Source organism: Moschus berezovskii, chromosome 6, assembly GCF_049115385.1.
Source record: "Moschus berezovskii isolate FMDL1 chromosome 6, NW_MosBer_1.0, whole genome shotgun sequence".
Lineage (NCBI taxonomy): Eukaryota > Metazoa > Chordata > Mammalia > Artiodactyla > Moschidae > Moschus > Moschus berezovskii.
Window position 1 is genome coordinate 26,788,305 of NC_142465.1, and position 24,087 is coordinate 26,812,391.

A 24,087-nucleotide genomic window follows, 5' to 3' on the forward strand; every position below is an offset into this window, starting at 1 on the left:
CACAAATGATATAACAAGAATGAAGAAAAACCCACGTGTAAGCACCATAAGAATGTTAAAATACTCTAGGATAGATTATCTCAACTTTTTTTTTCCAAGAAAAATTATTCACATTTTTCCAAAAATAAGTAAATACAACCTCTCAGAATCATAACAACATCAGATTCAGAGATTCTTACCATTTTTAAAACCAACTCTACTGAACTATAATTTAAATACAATTTATGCAATTCAATTATACAGGGGAGTTGATCAATATGTACATTCGTTTAACCATCACCACAAACAAGCAAGAAAACCTTATGATTACCACCAAAAGCTTCTTCATGCACTCAATACCCTCCACTCATCTCTGGCCCCAGAAAATCACTGAGCTGACTATTAAGAGTTCTTTATATATGCTGGATGTTTCTCAATTGTCAGATGTATGTCCTATACCTGTTTTCTCCCAGTTTGTGTCTTAGCTTTTATTTTTGTAATGGTGTCTTTTGAAGAGCATCTGTTTTTAATTTAGGTGAAATCCAACTCATCTGATGTTGGTAGGGTACTCTGGTTGGAATTCATGAGTTTCTTGAATCTGTGCTTTCATATTTTTAATCAACTTTACAATTTTTCAGTCATTATTTCTATAAACATTTTTCTTGACACAAATTATACACACACACATACATACATATATCCTAGACTACATGTTGCTATCCTACAGGTCAATAAGGCACTCTTCATTTTCTACCCCAGTCTTTTGTCTCTCTGGGCTTCATTGTGGGCAGTTTCAATTACCTTGTCTTAATGGTCACTGATACTGTTTTTTCCACTTAATATATTCATTCAGTGAAATTTTCATTTTAGGTATTTTTTTAACCTCTAAAAGTTCTATTTTTTGTTTCCACTTCTATTTTCATTATTATAGATTTTTCTTTAAATCCATAGATTTTAAAAGCTATGTTAAAGTACTTATCTGATGATTCTATCCTCTCTTATTTCAGGTTTTATTTCCATTGAATCACTTTTCTCTTACTTTTAGCTCATATGTTTTCCACTTTGTTTTCCACTTTGTGTTATCTAGTAATTTTTTTTTATATTTGTTATGACAAGTCTGAAATTTGTTGTCTTCTTTCAAAGAATATTGAATTTTGCTCCAGTAGGCAGTTAATATACTTGTGGTTCAGCTGGATCCTTTTCAGGCTCATTCCCATGCTTATGTACGCTAGCTTTTACTCTAGGGCTAATTCGGCTTTGATTCTAAGGTGTGACATTACTGGGGCTTCTACTGAATGCCCCCAAGTGTCTTTCTTCTCTGACTGGTTAAGACCTGAATGTTTCCAAGCTCTCTGAGTTCTGATCATTTTTAAGTTGCAGCTCCTAACGACTATTCATTGTCTGGCCTCATGGAATCTCTCCTTAAGAGTGTAAAGCTTAGCATTCAGCTAAAGGTTCAAGCAAATCCCTACACAGATTTCCGGACCTTTATCTCTACACTGTTTCCTCCTCTCTGACATTCTGTCTGCAAATTTGAGTTCAATCTCCCTAAATTTCAAATCTCTCATGCTTTAGTTCAGTGAGACCACTATGCTTTCCTTGGATTCCCTCACCCTGAACCAGTCTGAAAACTGTCTCAGGTCAAAAGTTGGAATGATCAAAAGGCTCACTTCACTTGCTCTTCTCTCAGGGATGAAAACCCTGTGCATTTGTTGTACGATGTCTGAAAACTAGTTTTACACAGTTTTTTCCACTTTTCCAGTTGTTTATGGTGGGAGGACTAAAGAGCTATCAGTTACTCCAACATGGCCAGAAGCAGAAGTACATAGATTTACTTTTATTTATTCTTTCTTCAAAATTGTGTACACTTTTCTGATCATGTTTGTATAATAAGCAATGTCAATTTGTATGCAACTTTCAACCAAAAACTCGTCTAAACTGGTAACTAAGGCTAACTTTGAAACCTGGAGGAAAAACCTTGTGTTATATTCTAATACTCAAATTAGAAAACTGAAATGACTTATTCTTTAATACTTTCTCATTTAGATAATTACAATTCCCTTATTGGACAATTCTTCCCAAAAAGTGACTATTTGGTAAGCAACTATTCTTTACAGTCTGAAAATGTATTAAGCTAAATTTTATAAGCTTCATTTAAACTAACATACAGATGTTAGAATAAGGCAACTAGTTACCAAAATTATTATTAGCTATGTATTCCAAAAACATACATCATTAAAATATAGGTAACCACTAAGCCTAGATATCAACCAACACACAGTAACAACACCTGATTAGTAGTTCAGGTTATATTTTGTTACTCACTTTTTTCCAAAACATCACAAAATGCCATGAGATAACATAATAACTTTATGTTAATAACTTTTATTATTAATGTTAAAACATTAATAACTTTTCAATATGAACTAACTATACTTTTCAAATGAGCCAACGAAGTGAAATGATTTGCTCATGGTCACACAGGTAATAAATTACATCCTGGGACATGAACTGAGAATTCTTTCATCAAATCATGTTAACTTACATTCACTACAATAGCAACCCACCTCTGAGGTAAATGAAGTATTTGTCAGAAATACAAAATAAATTTAAAAATAATAGAAGAATTATTTAGATAAAGCACTTAGTAAGATTGAGAGAGATAAAAGTAAATTTTAGAAACAGAATACACTTGACAAGCTTACTTGTTCTTGTAATGCATGGTTTTTTTCCTGTAATTGGTTAAGAACAGCAGTCTCTCCCTCACCAGCCTGAATTTTTGCATAAAGATCTTCTCTCTCCTTTTCTAGTAAAGAAATATTTTCTTTGCTCTTCTGTAATAAGGCTTCAAGGTTCTGGATCTTTTGGTCCTTATCACCAATTTGACGTAGTACTTGTTCCAAATCATTCTGTAAAGAATTAAAAACTACTGCCTTAAGGATAGAGAACTTAAAAGTTATTCCTCAAACAAAATGACTGATAATAAATTTTAAGACTCAAACTCTCAGTGTTACATTTTTTTTTTTTTACTAATCATTACATTTTAACATGGCAAACTTACATAACTAGAACTACATTATTTAACAATAAAACCTACATTACTGATAATAAACTAGAACTTAATAACCAATAAAAACCTTCAATTAACCACATTCTTACTCTAACACTCTGGCTTCACCATTTACTACAATTTTTGTTTAATCCATTTTGAGACACATGGGACTCCTTATTATCCCTAATCACAATAGGAACACCTTCACCTTGGAACATTTGCACTGTCTCTTCTACTTGGCACACTTCCCCAAAAGTCAAATGGCTCATTCCCTTGTCTTCAAATGTTTGCTCAAATGCCACCTTCTCAATCATACCTACCATGATCATTACATTTTAAATTGCAGCCTTTCCCAATATTCCCTCTGGAGAAGGAAATGGCAACCCACTCCAGTATTCTTGCCTGGAGAATCCCATGGGCAGAGGAGCCTGGCAGGCTATAGTCCATGGGGTCACAAAAGTCAGACACGACTTAGTGACTGAATCAACCAACCAACCAATACTCCCTCTAGTAAATAGTTTTTCTTTCCATAGCACTTATCTTCTAACACACTAAATAATTCACTTATTTTTCATGTTTATCTGACTCTCTCTACCTTGTCACAAGAATGTAGACTCCAAGAAGGTGAAGATTTTTGTCTGTTTTATTCATCAATGTATCCAAGACACACATATTCTAAGATATTTATTGAGTGAACAGAAAAACAAGTGATTGAATTTTAATGCAAAAACACTCAAGAAGGCTCATTTCAACACCCCAATTGGACTCTTCTATAGCTACATCAAGGGATCCCTCTTTTTCGCTTTACCAAGGGCCTCCATGTTGTACCTGAAGTAGCCCACCATACCCAGAACAACACTCATTCACGTTGAGAGCTATCTGAGTCACAGCCTTTGCTCTGCCTTAATCATTCTGAGAGCCAAATGAGAACCAGAGAGCCTCTACTCAGAAAAAGCCCTAATGAGCCCTTCTGCAAACTTCACAGCAGCCCACACTACCTTGTTGAGATAGAGCCAGCAGCCAGCTGGTACCCTCAACAATGTGTGCCAACAGTAAAACAGGTGAGATCAGTCACTTTCAAACATGCTTCTCATCCTCGAAGTTTCAATCACAAAACAATGAAAAGCAACCTCACCTCTCTGCTCTCATTCTCTGCTCCTGCCACTAAGATCCCTCTCTGTACAATCCACTAATCTTCTGGAACCACAGCTCCAGGCCTAAGCTTTTTCTAGAACTATCACTCTGTTTCCAAACTGAAATTTGGTTCTCCCTGTACAGGTGCCAATTCCCTATCAGCCCTCCCTGATATGTAAGGCTGGGCAAGCAGAAGACGTTGACTTTTTCTAGATTTTTTTTCTCACCACCATTAATCTCTCCTCAAATAAAAGTTTTAAGCTGCTCTTGGAATTATGTATTCATTTTCTACGTCTAGGCTGTGTTGCCATAATCTATGAATCCCTACCTCATTCACTGAAGACTTGAGACCTGATTTAGTCTTTTTCTCAATCCCAGTTTCTGCCAATTTCCTGGGAAATACAAAATACATAGAGAATTAAGAATACAGCTTCAACATTCATAGCATCTTAATTCCTGGACCTTTACTCATTCTACTCAATCACCCACATGCAGGATCTTCTAAATCACCTGAAATTGTTCTAGATTAAAACATGTCAACTCTCCTACTCTGTGAACACAACTTCCTAACTGTCTTCCAATTTCATGACCTAATTTTTGCTCTTCAAAGAGACATTAACCTCAATTTTCTTCTAGCTTATTTAGTATATACCTAGCTTTTCTTCCTGAACCTCACATATGAATATGAACTACCTTAACTATTCTTTCATCTACATTCTCCATTTCCTTCTACCCACAAATTTCCAAAACAGCCACCCCAAAAAAGCCCAATCCTTAGATCAATGTTGCAATCTGCTTTCTTCATGCCTACATTTCTAAGTAGTACTAGAGCAAAATCACAAAGCTACAAAGATTGATGCCACCACAGACTTCTAAACTCCAACCTCTATTACATACTCAGAATCACTTTTTCACTCCTGTCACTGAGTGGAATTTTCGTCCTCAGATAAACCCCTGAACATCAACTTAAAAGTTTAATCTCTAATAATCTCAGCCTACCTGAAATACAACTATTACCATTCCAACTTTATCCAAGGAGGGGAGGGATTATCTTCAGGAATGCTCTACCATGATTTTTCTTCACCTTACCTATGAAATTACATATATAATGTAATATAATAATATATAATGCCAAAACATGGTCCACTGGAGGGGGGATGGCAAACCACTCCAATATTCTTGCCATGATAACCCCGTGAACTGTATAAAAAAAGTAAAATGATATGACACCAAAAGATGAATCCCCCTGGTCAGAAGGTGTCCAATATGCTACTGGGGAAGAGCAAAAGACAACTACTAGTAGCTCCAGGAAAAATGCAGCAGCTGGGCCAAAGCAGAAATGATGCTCAGTTGTGGAAGCGTCTGGTGATGAAAGTAAAATGTGATGCTGTAAAGAACAGTACTGCACAGGAAACTGGAATGTTAGGTCCACAAATCAAGGTAAACTGGACGTGGACAAGGAGATGGGGAGATGGCAGTAAAGATCAACATCTTAGGAATAAGTGAACTAAAATGGATGGGAATGGGCAAATTTAATTCAGATGACCACTATTATCTATTACTGTGGGCAAGAATCCCATAGAAGAAATTGGGTAGTGTAGAGGTCCGTTAATGGACCAGAACTTGGTGGATCAGAGTCGACGATGAGAAAGAAAAAGAGAGACAGAGAAAGAGACCAGTATTCCCTGGGTTACATGGAATTCCAATAAAGCCCTAGAACATAGCTTGTGCCTCTCACAAAGGCACAAGGCGCCCTCTTAGAGAGGTCTTGAAAGCCCAGGAAGGAAAGTGAGCTTGACAGGCTTCCACGCTCCAGAGAACTAGCCAGAGAGAGAGAGAGAGAGAAAGACACGGCAACCCATGTTCTGGTGGAACAAGGGTTCTTTAATCATGTTTGTGTGAGTATATATATAGTTCTGCTGCTGCTAAGTCGCTTCAGTCGTGTCTGACTCTGTGCGACCCCATAGACGGCAGCCCGCCAGGCTCCCCCGTCCTTGGGATTCTCCAGGCAAGAACACTGGAGTGGGTTGCCATTTCCTTCTCCAATAATATAGTTCTACAAGGACTCAAAAAAATAAAGAACAAAAACCAGACATATATCAACCATTGCCAAGGTAACAACAAGGAACAACAATTGTCATAAGGCCAGAAGACAATCCATATCTTAAGTAAGAGTGTTGTGGCTAAACCGTTTTTCCTTAGGGTAATAGGTTACTGAAGGAAATCCATGCATGTGTTCCATTTCATGACCTCAGTCCTGGGAACACCGTGCCACTCCACTCGTTCCTGTCTACCAGGAACTGATAAGGAACACAGGGTTCATGAGAAACAGAAAACAACATACAGGAGTCCTAAAGTTAAACGTTCCCTGACAGGATAGGTCTCATAATCAACAAAAGAGTCTGAAATGCAGTATTTGGATGCAAACTAACTCAAAAACAACAGAATGATCTCAGTTCATTTCCAAAGCAAATAATTCGACATCACAGTAATCCAGGTCTATGCCCCAACCACTGATGTCAAAGAAGCTGATCAGGTCTATGAAGACCTACAAGACATCCTAGAAATACCACCAAAAGATGATGTCCTATTCATCACAGGGGATTGGAATGCAAAAGAAGAAGTTAAGAGATACCTGGAGTAACAGCCAAGTTTGGCTTGGAGTACAAAATGAAGCAGGGCAAAGGCTAACAGAATTCTGCCGAGAGAATACACTGGTTTGATAGCAAATATCCTTTTTTAACAACACAAAATGAGATGAATCTACGCATGGACATCACCAGATGGTCAATACCAAAATCAGACTGATTACATTCTTTGCCGCTGAAGATGAAGAAGCTCTATACAGTCAGCAAAACAAGACCTGGAGCTGACTGTGGCTCAGATCATGAACTTCTTCTAGCAAAATTCAGTCTTAAACTAAAGAAAGCAGAGAAAACTACTAGGCACTAGGCCAGTCAGGGAAATCATCCCAAAGAAAAAGAAATGCAAGAAGTAAACTGGTAGTCTGAGGAAGCTTTACAAATAGCTGAAGAAAGAAAAGAAATGAAAAGGAGAAAGGGAAAGGTATATCCAAATGAATGCAGAGTTCCAGAGAAAAGCAAGGAGAGACAAGGTGCCCTTCTTCAGTAAACAATGATAAGAAATAGAGGAAAACACAGAAAGAGAAAGACTACAGATCTCTTCAAGAAAATGGGAAATATCAAAGGAACATTTCATGCAAAGATGGGCACAATAAAGGACAGAAATGGTAAAAACCTAATAGAAGCAGAAGTGATCAAGAAGAGATGGCAAGAATACATAGAACTGTACAAAGAAGATTTAATGACCTGGATAATCAAGATGGTGTAGGAACTCACCTAGAGCCTGGAGTGTGAAGTCAAATGGGCCTTGGAAAGCACTACTGCCAATAAAGCTAGTGGAGGTGATGGAATTCCAGCAGGGCCATTTAAAATCCTAAAAGATGATACTATTAAAGTACTACACTCAATATGCCAGCAAATTTGGAAAACCCAGCAGTGGCCACAGGAATGGAAAAGGTCGATTTTCATCCCAATTCTCAAGAAGGGCAGTACTAAAAATATTAAAACTACCAGACAACTGTGCTCACTTCCCATGCTAGTAAAATTATGCTCAAAATCCTTCAAGCTGGGCTTCAGCAGTATGTAAACCAAGAAATTCCACATGTACAAGATGGGTTCAGAAAAGGCAGCAGAACCAGAGATCAAATTGCCAACATTCACTGGATCACAGAAAAAGCAAAGGAATTCCAGAAAAATATCATCTACTTCTGTTTCATTGACTATGCTATAAAGCCTGTGACTGTGTGGATTACAACAAACTGTGGAAAACTCTTAAAGAGATGGGATTACCAGACCATCTTGCCTGTCTCCTGAGAAACCTGTAAGTGGGTCAAGAAGTAAAAGGGGAAAAGGTGGAAGCAGTGACAGATTTCCTCTTGTTGGCTCTAAAATTACTGCAGAGGTTGACTGCAGCCATGAAATTAGAAGACAACTGCTTCTTGGAAGGAAAGCTACGACAAACCTAGACAGTATATTAAAAAGAAAAGACATTAGTGTATAGTTAGGGCTAGTCTTTCCAGGAGTCACATATGGATGTGAGAGTTAGACCATAAAGAAGACAAAACGCCAAAGAATTGATGTTTTCGAACAATGGTAAAACACTCTTGAGAGGCCCTCGGACACCAAGGGGATCAAACCAGTCAATCCTAAAGGAAATCAACCCTGAATACTATTTGAAAAGACTGATGCTGAAGTTCCAATACTTTGGCCACCTGATGTAAACAGCCGACTTACTGGAAGAGACTCTACTGCTGGTTAAGATTGAAGGTAGAAGGAGAAGAGGGTGACAGAGGACGGTTGGACGGCATCACCGATTCAATGGACATGAACTTGGGCAGATTCTGGGAGATGACGAGGGACAGGGAGGCCTGGCATGCTGAAGTCCAATGGGTCGCAAAGATTTGGACACAACTTGGCAACTGAACAACAACATAAATAAAAAAGATAACTAACAAGAACCTACCTATAGCACAGGCAACTATACTCAACATTTTGTAATAATCTATAAAGGAAAAGACCCTGATAAACCATATGTGCACATATATATAAACTATATGTAAAATCCATTATATGTTATAGATTTTATATATATGTATCTGTGTGTATATATACAGTGAGAGGGAGAGAGGAGAGTACTGAATCACTTTGCTGTACATGTGAAACTAACACTAAGTCAATTATACTCAATAAATAAATGAATAAAACACACACACACACACACAAAGAGGCTTCCCAGATAGCTCAGCAGGTAAAGAATCCACCTGCAACGCAGGAAACCCCAGTTCCATTCCTGGGTTGGGAAGATCCCCTGGAGGGCAGAGCAACCCACTCCAGTATTCTTGCCTGGAGAATCCCCATTGACAGAGGAGCCTGTTGGGCTACAATCCATGGGGTTACAAAGAGTTGGACACAACTGAGTAACCAAGCACAGCACGCGCGCACGCACACACACACACAACTGAGTAACCAAGCACAGCACATACACATACATACATATATATATATATATATACCTTTCCTCAGTCTTCCAAAGATATCCTTCAGAGGCTAAGTTTGAATTTACCACCACCCACTGTTATCAGTGACAGCACAGTTTATGAATACCTTATTCCTTCAGTCACCTTCCATTTTCCAGGATCCTCAATTATCCCCACTCTACTTATAGCCTTTGTCCTAGGCTATAAGCATATTCAAGTATCTCTGGTTTTTATGGAAGAAACACTTCCTAGATGAAGTTCCACTCCAGTTTCTGCCCAGTCTTTATGTAATTCTCATTTAAATTTCCTTCCTTCTCTTTACAAATTCCTCTTTATCAATGTCACCAATGACCTCATGTCGCGAAATCCAAAGGATTCCCAGTCTTCATCTTGTTTGACTCCCTCCTGCCAACCAGCCAAGCCAAAATCCCTGGAATCATCTTTGGTTTCTCTGTCTGTGCCCCCTATGAATCTATCAGTAAATCTGTCAGCCTTACCTTTAAAAGTATATCTAGAATCTGACTAATTTTCACCACTTACACTATTTACACTCTGTTCCAAGCCACACCATTTCTTAATTTTTAAAGTAGTCTCTTAGCTCATTTATGTGTTCCACTCATGTGTCCCTATGTTCTACTCTCAATACAGTAGTCAGAGTAATCTTGTGAAATTACAAGTACCATCATACTATCCCACTGCTCAGAACCCTCCAATGATTTCTCATCTCATTCATAATAAAATCCTTAAAATTACTAATGAAGCTCAACATGTTCTGATCCTTTGTGATCTCTATGACTGTGCCCCCTTTATCTCTCTCATCACTCACACCACTCTACTCACTGGCTTCTTGATGTTCTTAAGAACTATTCCTGCCTCAGGGTCTTTTAAAAGTATTGATGCGCTTCTCTCAGATATCCACATGGCTCACACCCTCCCTTCCTTTAGATCTTTCATCTTTCAGAGGGGCCTTCCCTGGCAACCCTATCTAACCATGCCGTCCACCTCCAGCTCCCCAGATATTTCCTACTCCGCATCCCTTTTTGCCATACCACTTACCCTTATCTCCATACCACTTACCGCATCTAACACAGTATATATTTTGCCTATTTACCTTGGCTACTGTTTGTCTTCCTCACTAAGCTCCATGAGAACAGACATTTTTGTCTGTTTTCTCAGCCGCCATAGGCACGAAATCACTTCCATGGCTAAGAGAAGACATTAATATATATTTGTTGACTAACTGAATGAAAGAACAAATAATATGATATTTGGATCTCTATCCACCTGACTCCTTGCCACTATCCAAAGACAGACAAGAAAGACAGGAGTATTACTTCTTGCCTTTCAACTCCAGCATTAGCTTGCGTATCATTAGATTGCCATTTCCCAGAAAGCAGGCACTGTGTCTGACTCTGCACTCTAATTTTAATGCTTACCACAGTGCCTGACACATAGTGCTCCATAATATTCAAGGAATTATTGAAGACTATAGAATAAATCAAAGTCAAATTCATTTCAAACATTTGGGTACCATCTTCCTCTCCCCATATCAAAACAAAAATTTAACTTCTTTTAATTTTTTGAGCTATACTATATAGAATCTGTACAAATTTAACTCAATCACTTACATTCCTATAATTCTAATATTCATATGACAGTACTGAAACAGGGAAAGACATTGCCATAAATAGTAAGTTTCATCACAGGAAATACAGAATGTTATATTTTACTGAGTTAACTAAGAAATTTGTCATTTTTTAATTTTTCAGAGAAGTCATTTTTAATAAATAATAATGTATTATGTATAAATAACAATCTAAATATCTTAAATAAATTCAGTATCAATTAATTTCTTTTTAAAAAGAAATTTAATAAATTTTAATTTTTATATAAATTTTAATAATATATTTATAGTAAATTTTTTATATTTAGAAAATTTTTTCAACATAGCAATCAAAGGAAAAGAATTTTCCAATTATCCAGATACTAAAAATCATCAAAACTCTATATAATCAAGTGCTTTGCATTATCCAGTTTCACCACAAGAATAATGACTTGGTTCATCTTTGTTTAAAAGGCTAAAAATTCAAATACTGTTTACCTGAGCTTCTCGAAGTTTTGCTGTAGTGTTTTGTTGAAGAGCTTGTTGTTCTTGATGCTGTTGCTTTGTTTTATCTAACTGATGCTGCAATTCTGTGGAATTGGTTACTTTTTCCTTCAACTTAAAAAAAAAAGTGTAGACTGTCAGTTAACAATTTAAGGGCATAATACTATCATATAAACATCTGGTATTACTTCAAATATCACAATTCTCAAGTCTGAATAGAAAATTAAATTATAACTTTAAAAGCAGTATCTCATTACTTATAAAATTTTAACCTCAAAATTTAAGAAATTATTCCTTAAGAATAGACTCTCATCCTGAAAAGAATAAAATTCCTTCTCCAGGTTGGCATTTAGTTTATTATTGTTTTCACATGCTAATATGATCAAGGAATTATATACAAATTTTTGTAACAATAATCTAAATAACAGTATCAGTACCTGTTTTACTTTTTTTCATAATCATAATTGTCACTTATTAGGAAACAACAGCAAAATCTACACATTAATATTTGGGTCTAGGAGAAAATCTTTTGCTGTAGCTATAGATTTTAACTCTCAGTGTTTGTTCAATTCTAATAAAGGCACGACACAGTTTAATGATACCTTTTACTTGAACCAAACAATAGTTACCATTTTTGGCAACCACAGATTAAAATTAGGATAGTATTCAATCTTATACTTAATTTTTAAAAGAGAAATCCTTAAGTGCAAACTCAGTTTATATGCACCAACTATGTGTCAATAACGCTATCAGCAGCTGTTCATTTTTCAGTTTCATTAGGAAACCGGTCCTTCCTGGGTTGAAAGACTCCTCTTGAGCAGCCTGACAGGTTCACCCCAAGGATTTAACCTGCCTGAAGCTGAAGAGTAGCCTTCTTTGTATATTTTTGTTGAGAACTTTAGGGAATACAATCACAACAAAAATGACTTAATGTAGTTAATAATAGGATGTTTTTACTGGAGATGTTTTAACTTTATCAAACTTGAAAAAAATCCAATTAAAGCTCATAACCATAAAAGATTAAACACAACAACATTGAAGATGCCTCAAATCTATCAATAAAGGTACTAACATAAACTCATCTAAAACGTGAGCTTACCTCCTCTTCTAAACGAGAAAGTTTGAGTTGTAGATCAGCCACTTGTTGTTCTTTATCCATCAACTTTTCACTTGAAAGTTGTCTCTGTTCCTTCAGCCTGCCATGAGCTTCTCCTAGTTGGCGCTCTGTCTCCAGAAGTTTGCTATGTAACTTCAGAAAAGGAACAAAAGTACATATATATGTACAAACACGTTGATCATCATTATTACTACCACCTACTTTCCAAACAATGTTTTATTTTTCACCAATAGAAATATATTGATTTTCATGATACTTTAGAGGAACCTAAGATCCAATTGAAGTTTAATCACATAAATTATGATGACTCACATAAAACTGTAATCACATCACAGGTTTCAGATTTTTTACACTTTTAAAAACCATACACACACACACAGCGAACCTGAGGCTCTTATTTAAAGGTAACTGCTGCAATCACTTGAGGAGCTTAAAACAAAACTTAAAATTAAGACACTTAAGACACACTCAGACCTATTCCACTTGTTTTTTAAAAATCCAAAATGATTCTTGTTGTTTTTCCATAGTCATGAACCACCACAATTGACTTCTTACATTTGGGTACTGAATAGAGCACAAGGTATTCTCAAGTCCTTAAACTGGCACACAATCTCTAAATAAAATAGAGGAATGAATATTTATTAAAATTTTAGGCGATTTCATTAACTTTAAAACTGCCACCTAGCTAAAACTAAAGAAGAAACTTGTCTGGGGGCTAAGATCTGTCACTTTCTGGAATTCCTTATTTTCTCTAATTTTACCAGAAAGAACAGCCGTTTTCTCTTGTGGGACTGGCTGGGGGGCAGGTCCAGTTTGAAAAAAAAAGATTTGTATTAATTTTAGAAGAATTACTGCACAAGTGCTAGGAGTGCAGAACAAAAAAAGAGTAGCACGAAGATATGGAAGCAAGATATTTAGCAAGGCTTTCACTGTAAGAGTAAACCCCAATCTCATAACACATCAAGTCCAATTTCAGCATGTGCCTCAGCAAAGCTGAAGATTAGTAACAAGCATTCTATGCGACTGTTTTCAATCAAACCTATTCATGTTATATGTGAAAATATTAAGAATCTATAGCCTTTATGTCAAATATAAATGTATATGCTTTATACTTTATTTCCCCATTAAAAAATTCATAGCTGCCAAAGAAAGAATGAAGTTCTATCAGAAAAGTGGACACCCACTATTTTCCTATGCTATGAAACAACACGTGGCTGTCAAAATGTATTCTATACTCAATAAAGAAAACTAAAGTTTCAGGTCCACCCAGGGATGCCAAAAACAAAGAAAACTGAAGTGAATTTCTAAAGTAAAACATACATTCCATTCCTGTTTTAGTTATAAAACAGGAATCAGTTACAGTTAGTCATTTATTATATTCTTATCCTTAGGCTGACATTTTCTTCTTCCTCTGCCTCTTCTTAAAATGCAGTGGATTAGCACTGTAGTAACTACCAAACCCTCTCCTTCTCACTACAAGAAGTAGGTCCAATCCCCATATGTGATCTCTTAGAAGCACTGTGTCCAACCCTACATCGAGTTCCTAACTTGCTGGATAAAAATCTTTCAATGTCATTATTAACACAGAGATAATGAGACTTCTCCCCTAAAATTTAGCTTTGGTACATTTGAGCTGAAAAGCCCAGAAATCTATGTTTCCTAACAAAAGAATTAGAGAATACTGAGTTTCAGGAAAGTTTAGGAATCATTTGCCAAAAAGTAACTCATGCGACAAGTTGACTCACTGGAAAAGACTCTGATGCTGGGAGCGATTGGGGGTAGGAGGAGACAGGGACGACAGAGAATGAGGTGGATGGATGGCATCACCAACTCGATGAACATGAGTTTGAGTGAACTCCAGGAGTTGGTGATGGACAGGGAGGCCTGGCGTGCTGTGGTTCATGGGGTCGCTAAGAGCCGGACACGACTGAGCGACTGAACTGAACTGAACACTTTAAAAAGCAGCAGTTTTCAATCACAATCTCGATTACACAGTACAATAACAGGGAAAACCAATACCTGGGCCTATGCCAGAGATTATCACTTAACTGAGCCAAGGGTGAGGCTTTGATAGAGATAATTTCTTAAATTTCCCCAGGTGATTTTGATGTGCAGACAGAGTGAACCACCAAATTAAAGGTAACTTGCTCTGAAGTGAAGATTTACTAAAGTGGTGGAAAAAAAGAGATACTGTATATTATAATTAACTGTCATTCATTGTTTTATAATTGCTGATAGATCCCTGATCTTTAATAAAGAAATGAGTCACAAATCAAAGCTGCACAAGAGTGGAAGCAGGCCAACATCCCTTAACCAATAATGACTATATCATTTTAGAGTAAATATGTTACAGAAAAGAAGAATAAGTTTAGAGTAAAAATAATACATGTTGGAATCATTAATAGAATGGTCTATCCTAAAGTTACATTTTGAGATATACATACATATGTATATGTTCTCTAAGAAATTCAGTTTTGTAAACTCATACACATAATTCTTTACTCATTATGCTCGTAAAGTTTGTCAAGAGACAGGCCTTATTTTAAAAGGTTCACAAATGTTAACTAACTTAATCCTTATAATAATCCTGTGAAGACAATTCTATTCTTATCCTTACTTGATAGATGAACAAACTAAGGTACAAATAAATAACTTGCCCAAGTTCACACAGTTTGTATACCACAGAACTAGAACTCAGAGCAGGTTCTTAAATCCACACTCATAAATCACTATGCTATTTGAGATGGCATATTAGATTAAAGGTTAAATTGGATATATAGGTGGGGAAGTGGGAGATACAAACTACTGGGTGTTACACAGGCTTATGGTATTTCACAGCAGCTGTAAATGAAAAGTAACCTTTAAAAATTGCATAAAATTTTTTTAAATTAAAAAAGTGAACTGATTATATCCTATCTTATAATTATTTAACATTATCTGCACTATTGGCTCTTTTAAAAGTGCTCAAGAAACAAATACAAAGAATATGGGGTTCTTTGTTGTTAAGTCCTTTGTTGAGAACTGCCAGCTCTCTATTTTTGTCAGCACTGAAAGGGGAGCTGAGGATGCAGAGGAGAGCAACAGAGCCAGTTCACCCCTACACTCTTTTAAGGACAGTGAAAGAAGGCTTAAAGTGAGCTTCATTCCCATTCTTCCAACAAATATTTACTAAAAACTCTAAGTACAGAGACAGATGGAGTATAGAATAAAACAAATTTCTCAAAGGGAAATGGTATATGATATGCAAGTAAAAAAAAAAAACTATACAATAAAAAGTATTATTAAGAAGCATCTTGCTGAAATAAAAGGTCCAGAATAAATGGAAAACGATCTATTTAAATAGAGAGGTCCTGTGTGCATGCATGCTTAGTCGTGTCCAATTCTTCACGACCCCATGGACGGTAGTCCACCAGGCTCCTCTTTCCATAGATTTCCCAGGTAAGAATACTGGAGTCAGTTGCCATTTCCTTCTCTATGGGACCTTCCCAATCCAAGGATTGAACCTGCATTTTCTGCATCTCCTACATTGGCAGGCGGCTTCTTTACCACTGTACCACCTGAGAAACCTTTTAGAGAGGTCCAGAAAGGCTTTATTGAAGAAACAATGCTTAAGCAAGTCTTGTGAAAAGCTGAAATAAAGAACAGTCTAAGAAAAAAAACATGGCCAAAGGACCTAAGGCAGGAAAGCTCTCTGTTGAAGTGCTGGTGTGCTTGAGGAACTAAAAGGAAACCAGCATGGCTTCACTTGGTAGAAGACAAGCCTGAAGACACAGTGTGGACCATACCATACTCATATGCTTACAGGACCAACAAGACATCTGGATTCAAAATCTAACCAAACCACTCAAGGTGGTTAAGAGAAATAAAATTACATCCTTCATACTTTAAAACAATGTCTCTGGCTTCTAGGTGAAGAATGGGCTATGGGCTTCCCTGGTAGCTCAGCTGGTAAAGAATCCCCCTGTAATGCAGGAGACCCCAATTCGATTCCTAAGACAGGAAGATCCGCTGGAGAAGGGAACTCTAGTATTCTGGCCTGGAGAATACCAAGGACTGTATAGTCCATGGGGTCATGAACAGTCGGACACGACTGAGCAACTCACTTCCAGTTTTCACTTTTTCTGTATGGAGAATAGACAATGAAGGTCCCCTGGAAGAAAGAAACTTATAAAAAGGCTAATACAGTAGACCAGGTGAACAATGGCAGCAGCTTAGATTAGGGTAGTAGCAGTATAGATGAAGAGAAGTAGACAGATTTGAGTCAGGCTTTGAACTTTCATGGTGGCTCAGACGGTAAAGCACCTGTCTACAATGAGGGAGACCTGGGTTTGATCCCTGGGTCAGGAAGATCCCCTGGAGAAGGAAATGGCAACCCACTCCAGTACTCTTGCCTAGAAAATCCCATGGACAGAGGAGCTTGGTGCAGGCTACTGTCCATGGGGTCGCAAAGAGTCGGGCACAACTGATCAACTTCACTTTCTTTCACTTCTTTCTTTTGAAGGCAGGGACTTCCCTGGTGGATCAGATGGTAAAGAATCCACCTGCAATGAGGGAGACCTGGGTTCTATCCTTGGGTTGGGAAGATCCCCTTAAGAAGGGAATGGCTACCCACTCCAGTATTCTGCCCTGGAGAATTCCAAGGAGGGGTCACAAAGAATTGGACATGACTAAGCAACTTTCACTTTCACTTTGAAGGTAGAATCCAGACAGCATACTGAAGGGAAGAAGATAAATGGTATCACTTCAAGGTCTTCCTCTTTACTTTGTATAGAAATGTGACTAAACCAAATGGTTACGAATACAATAATTCCTGTTGCCCCCTCCATTTACCAACAACCAAATGAAACTCAAATTCCTCAGCCTGCTATTCAAGACTCTACATAATAAAGTTCTCAAAATAGTCCACTACTATTACATACACCATATCCTCAGAGCAAACGTCTGTCTGTCACTGGTTCTTATAATACATCCCTGCCTCTAGTTTGGGGCTTAAGGAAATGGCAACCCACTCCAGTGTTCTTGCCTGGAGAATCCCAGGGACGGGGGACCCTGGTGGGCTTCTGTCTATGGGGTCACACAGAGTCGGACACGACTGAAGTGACGCAGCAGCAGCAGCAGGTAGTGCTAGTGGTAAAGAACTTGCCTGCCAATGCAGGAGATGTAAGAGATGTGGGTTCAAACTCCAGGTGGAGAAGATCCCCTGGAGGAGGAAATGGCAACCCACTCCAGTATTCTTGCCTGGAGAATCCAATGGACAGAGGAGCCTGGCAGGCTATGGTCCATGGGGTCTCCCAGAGTCGGGCACAAATGGAGCAGCTTAGCACACACACCTCTAGTTTATTTTTCTTCCTAGAAGACCCTACACTGCCTTCAAACTGCTACTTGTCAAAACCTATCCAATATTCACAATTTCAAGTACCACCTCTTTCTCACAACAAGCTTTTCTTGATCACATTAACAGCTAAATAATTATACAATATGAAGTACTATAAGGGAAAGAAAGCAGGAGAAGAAGAACTCTTCCTAATTCCCATTGTACATGGAATCATTTTAATTTTCACATTCACTGCAATAGGATAGTACTTGCCTTATACCTCAATGAGATTTACAAAATCATTTAAGGTAGGTCCTATTTCCTTTTCCATCTCTGTATCTTCTAATAAACAAGGTATTATATCTTTTAAAAGCCATAAATTCACAATCTGTATATTTGAACTGAAAGGAAAATATCTAAGTCATATTTAATTTATTCATTGATATCCCCAAGCCTATGTTTCCTTCTATTATGAATGTCTCCATTTATTCATTCACTTCAGTTCAGTTCAGTCGCTCAGTCGTGTCCGACTCTCCGCGACCCCATGAATCACAGCACGCCAGGCCTCCCTGTCCATCACCAACCCCTGGAGTACACTCAAACTCACGTCCATCGAGTCGGTGATGCCATCCAGTCATCTCATTCTCTGTCGTCCCCATCTCCTCCCGCCCCCAATCCCTCCCAGCATCAGAGTCTTTTCCAGTGAGTCAACTCGTCGCATGAGGTGGCCAAAATATTAGAGTTTCAGCTTCAGCATCAGTCCTTCCAATAAACACCCAGGACTGATCTCCTCTAGAATGGACTGAATGCCTGCATTTATTCATTCACTTACTTACTCATTAAACATCTGTTGATAAGCAATAGGTCAGGTAGATGGGATAAAAAAATAAATAAAACATGGTCTTTGCACCCAAAGAGTTTAGAGTCTAATGAAGATACCTGTTATGATAATATGCTAGACTATGACAAGTAAAGCAATCAAGATACGTAGATGCTTCAGCCATCTCTTCAGTGGGTGGTGGTGAGAAGTGCCAATATGCAGAAAAAGATTTCTGAAAACATGACAAGTGAAGCAGTATTTATCAAGGAGAAGAGAAACAGGAAGAGTATCTCAGGCTACGAAGACAAGATTAATGCCACAGCAGCAAATATCACTGCCTTTTAAGTAAAAATAGTTGAAAATTTTCAAAAAAGTGGCTGAGGACTTTAATCTCCCTCAAATTTCCATTTGCCTACTAATTTTTAATGGTATCTATAAGAAATAATTTGAATACAAAATTCATAAGTTAATAGCAAAGTCAAAACTTCCATTAAACTTCATCTGATACATTTATATAAAAAACAGTTAATAAAGAATAGTTGTTAGAACTAATTTGTTTTCTTTTAAAATATCTAATTTTTATATTACTGGTTTAACAGTGAGTTTATTTTGAATCAGTAACAAGAAAAAAGACAAAAAATTCTTAACTTTTAATTTTAATTTTATGATCAACAATATGAATTATTACAATAACGTACCTGCTGAGTACCTACCATGTGACAGGTACCATCTTAAGCAATTTGTTTGTATTAACCAATAAACAATGCACAACGATACTATATGATAGACACTATCATTTTAGGGGAAACTGAAATGAGATGTGACTCGATGTGACAGGATGTAAAAACTGAGATAGTTTTAAATGACAATTTTTTAATGGACCATATTATGATCAAACAGCCATCAAGCACAAGAAGAAACCACGGAAGGAAGTAGAGTAAACAAAAGCGGCAGCTCTTACTTGACTGATCTCACTCTGCAGCTGCAACCCCTGCTGGTCCTTTTCTTCTCTCTGTTGCTGTAACTGTTTAAACTCTGCCTTAAGATGCTGGTACCTGGTCTCCACTTCTGATAATTCTTCTTTGAGCTTTTGAGTAGCTTCTCCCTTTTCTCCTAGTTCTGCCTGTGCTCTCTGCAGTGAGGTTTCAGATGCAGATAACCTTGACTGAAGCTGTTGACAATCCAGGTCTTTTTGATGAAGGCTTGCTTGTATATTCTTTTTACTCATACATTCTTCATTATGTTTCTCTTCTAACTGAGTATAGTCCAGTTCTTTCTTCTGCAACTTTTCAGTCAAGTTCTGAAATAGCAATTTAACAATTTTTTTCCGTTCCTAATACTTTTAATTGTTCCAATTATTCAAACAATCTTTAGAGCAATATCATTCCCTACTAAACATTTTAGTCAATAGTATAATATAAAAACTGAAAATATTTTAAACAAGAAGAATTAAATTGCTATATACTAACTTATGGTCTTATTATTGGTCTACTTCACTAAGCTCTACTAATATAATTTAAGGGTTACCAACAAAATTTTGGCACAAAATGAAAACACTAAAACCTACTAACTAGATTCTTTAGGGTATGTAACATATTTATAATCTCCCATTTGAGTTAAAAATTAAAACATTCCCTCTGCTATTAATTATTATTATTAATTATTTTAAATAACAGTATGGCAATTCTGATTTTTGGCTCTGCAATTTCATAGCTGGTAAGAGCTTTAGCATATCAATACCATTTACTGCTCTAGTATTCTTAACTCTACTGATCCCTCATTTTTGCTCTTCTTAACGAACACCATTCTTAAGGTGCACAAGTTTAAGACTTATTCAAATTTCTTTCTAGGTGTGTAAAACAGCGATCTAAAACACATCACTTACCTACCTTATATTTTGTTACTCAATACTATCAAGTACAAAATACATTCCAATCAAAGATTGGGGTCAGTCAGCCTAATCGAATGGCAAAGCCTAGTCAAAATGGAGTTTTTAGAATTGAGTATTTTTAGTTAAGATATCTACACATGAGGCATGGATCAGAATTCCGACTCAATTCTATAAGAAAGACAGCCAGGGTAAGAAGCCAGTATAAACGCCTGATGAGTCAGAGTCATTTGTTAACACTTATTATACTCACTTGTTATATGCAGTGTGCTAGAAGGGATAATACAGAAATAGTAGAAGACAGGCAAAGCCTCTGGCCTTTAAAAACACACATTTAAAAAAAATTTTCTAAGAAAGTCAACACATAATACACAAGCAAACACAGATTAGTTACAAAAGCTGCATTAAATTTCTTGAGTGCAAAATTTTTTAAAAAAATCAAGAGAGCAAAGTTGGGTAAGGCTAACTAGTAAGTTACAGTCACCTGAAAACAAAGTCTGAACTTGGAAAAGTGGCAAAAGGAGTTAAGTAGTAAGTATTCATGACTCATGTACAAAAAGACAAAAAGGAACAAAGAAGTTGCACAAGGGAACACAGCAAATGCTATTATCTCAAGGGGAGTAGTAAGTTTAGGCACCAGAGTGAGGAAAACAGCAGTCATGATTCTTGAACACTTGTCTAAGAAAAAGTTCATTATGTAAATTATCAAATAGAAATATAGTATAGAAAACAGTGTCAGAAAGGTGATGAAAGTATATGTAAGAAAAATAAGATGGGAGAAAAAGTAAAAAGAGAACCCAGAGGTTATGGCAAAATTAGCAAAGAGATGTGTCTTGACCAACCAATAGAAACAAACAGACAAAAGGGTAAAGCCAAAAGACTAGCAAAAGAATGATAATAATTTTGAGTCAAACTGGTTAGGAAAATTCTCTTTTTATAAGCATTTTTTTTGTTTTACTCATTAGTAACTCCACATCTTTCTTAATTTTACACATTTTCTTTTAAGAAAATAATATTTCTTTTCAAATTCATAAACTAAATTGAGCCTATTCGTTGATCATTATGAATGTCTTACACCTTTTTAAAGAAAATTCTAAGTTACTAAATATTATGAAAGCAACCATGCTCACAAATAATAAGAACTTGGAGAGGATATAACTGTAAAACATGCTACAAAAATTAAGGTTAGTAATGAGGTAGTGAGTCTTCTTCCTCACAGTCTTACTTAAAAAGTGTTCAAGTAATCCTACCAGTTCTACACATAAATGACCCCTCAGACAGTCTCATTTTTTAAGAAGCAAAAATACTTAACCATTGTCTGTTTAAAATTCACTTATCCTAAAAAAGTAATGTTTCTGTTTAACTGCACAGAAAGATAATTAAACCTTATTTAAAATAAGCTAAACCACTGTCTTTTTAAAAGAACCCAATCCACTCACACTATATATTTTTATATATAAATTACAAAGAGCATCTAGAGGTTATGGATGTGAGAGTTAGACTATAAAGAAAGCTGAGTGCCAAAGAATTCATGCTTTTGAACTGTGGTGTTGGAGACGACTCTTGGGAGTCCCTTGGACTGCAAGGAGATCCAACCAGTCCATTCTAAAGGAGATCAGTCCTGGGTGTTCACTGGAAGGACTGATGCTGAAGCTGAAACTCCAATACTTTGGCCACCTGATGCAAAGAACTGACTCATCTGAAAAGACCCTGATGCTGGGAAAGATTGAGGGCGGGAGGAGAAGGGGACGACAGAGGATGAGATGGTTGGATGGCATCACCAACTCAATGAACATGGGTTTGGGTGGACTCCAGGAGCTGGCAATGGATAGGGAGGGCTGGCGTGCTGCAGTTCATGGGGTTGAAGAGTCGGACATGACTGAGACACTGAACTGAACTGAAAGGTTATGGCACATTTATATAACTATATTTAGTATCAAACTTTTCATTCTTACTATGGCCTTCTCGTAGAATCTGAGGCAGAGTCTAGTGAATACAAGGTTTTTGAAGATTGAGTTTTGTAAGTATAGCAGAATCCCATTAAAGAAAATATAAATGCACATTCCATATTAACCTTACAACAAAAGATGAAATAGACATTATCATCCCTATTCTGTGGATGAAGAAGTTAACATTAAAAGAATCTGATATGACTTGGCCAAGTGGCAGAGTCACATGTTATGACTAAGTCAAATATTTTTCACAACACAATTCAGACACACAGTGAATCAGTTCATGCTCCCCAAAACATATACTATTCAAGTTTAAATTATAAAACAAATGTTAAGCTTAACTCATAATTATTTGAGTAAGCAAAATTCTTTCCTTCTAAATGTCCAGTTCTCTTTTCACTTCCTCATGAACTGCTCTTTCAACATGTTTTCTTGTGGGGCAATTTCCCTGAATTAGGCTGTGTTATTCACTTGTTCAGGTTCGCTGGTGGCTCAGCAGTAAGGAATCCACCTGCAATGCAGGACATGTGGGTTCAATCCCTGGGTTGGGAAGATCCCTTGGAGAAGGAGGAAATAGCAACCCATTCCAGCATTCTTGCCTGTAAAATCCCATGGACAGAGGAGCCTGGCAGTCTGCATTTTGGGGGGTCACAAAAGAGTCAGATATGACTGAAAAACTAAACAATAACAATTCACATGCTTCTAGCCCAGGGAACAAGAAGAAATGCAAAAAGAATGGCATTTTTAACTGCTTGATACCTTACAAAGTGGTTTCAAGGATCTCTGTTCCTCAAAACAGCTTTGTGAGAAAGAACAAACTGATCTACCTGGAGCTCTCCAACATCTTGTATCTTGTGCTTTTACATGTTCCCATACCTTCAGTATATGTAGCTCTCAAAATGAAATACCATTAACTCTCTGCCATATGATATACTCCGAAGCATTCTTAAAGACTAAGCTAAAAAGTTATTTATATCTTCAACAGTCTTTCCTGATTTACTAGGCAATAAGTTAGGAAAACATCCACCTTCGTCTTGACTCAACTCTGCATCACAAAACTTACATGATAAATAAAAACAGTAACAACAAATATTCACTGGGGTGCTTACTGAAAGCCAGGCAGTGATCTAAGCACTTTAACAGAGATTAAGTTTTTTTTTTCAGTGCTCATATCACCCTAAGAGGCAAATAAGTATAATAGCACTTCTTAGCAAAAGAGGAATCGGACATTGGAGGCTGTGTGTCACAGTCAGTCAGTGGCATGCCTTTGACCACTGCATTATACTGTTTGTATCAATATACCACTTTCCAATACAGTGGTAATACACAGCAATACAACCACTTGCCATAACTGGCTTCTGCTTTGGCCTATGAGCACCTTAAATCTGAGACTATCAGAAAGCGGAGAGGGAGTGCAACAACGGATGGAAAATGTGCGAGAGGTAAGACCCAAAATATAACTCAGTCTCTGACACTGACCTATATTAATCATAATTAGTAGTTTTAAATAAGCTATGATTTTGTTCAGAATTTATCTGGAAATAGTTAAACTGAGCTGCAGAATTTTGTTTAAATGTCAGAATACGATTCTTACTAGAACCCAAAAAGGAAATGTCTTCAAGATTTATGTCTTATTTTTTAAGTTGTTAAAGCCAGTAATTTAAA

General features: G+C 36.9%; 1 protein-coding gene across 6 annotated transcripts in view; it reads right to left on the minus strand.

Annotated features, from left to right (window-relative positions):
* The window catches only part of EEA1 (early endosome antigen 1), a 135,206-nt gene that overhangs the window by 36,975 nt on the left and 74,144 nt on the right, over window positions 1-24,087 (minus strand). For all 6 annotated transcript variants that reach the window (XR_008681922.2, XR_008681921.2, XM_055396420.2 and 3 more), the window contains 4 exons: window positions 19,544-19,882; window positions 12,431-12,580; window positions 11,326-11,445; window positions 2,685-2,888 (listed from right to left, as the gene is read on the minus strand). Coding sequence is in view for 4 of the 6 variants with exons in the window: in XM_055396420.2 (XP_055252395.2) it covers window positions 2,685-2,888; window positions 11,326-11,445; window positions 12,431-12,580; window positions 19,544-19,882 (813 nt within the window). In the remaining 2 variants the exon portion in view is untranslated. The remainder of the gene's footprint in view (window positions 1-2,684; window positions 2,889-11,325; window positions 11,446-12,430; window positions 12,581-19,543; window positions 19,883-24,087) is intronic.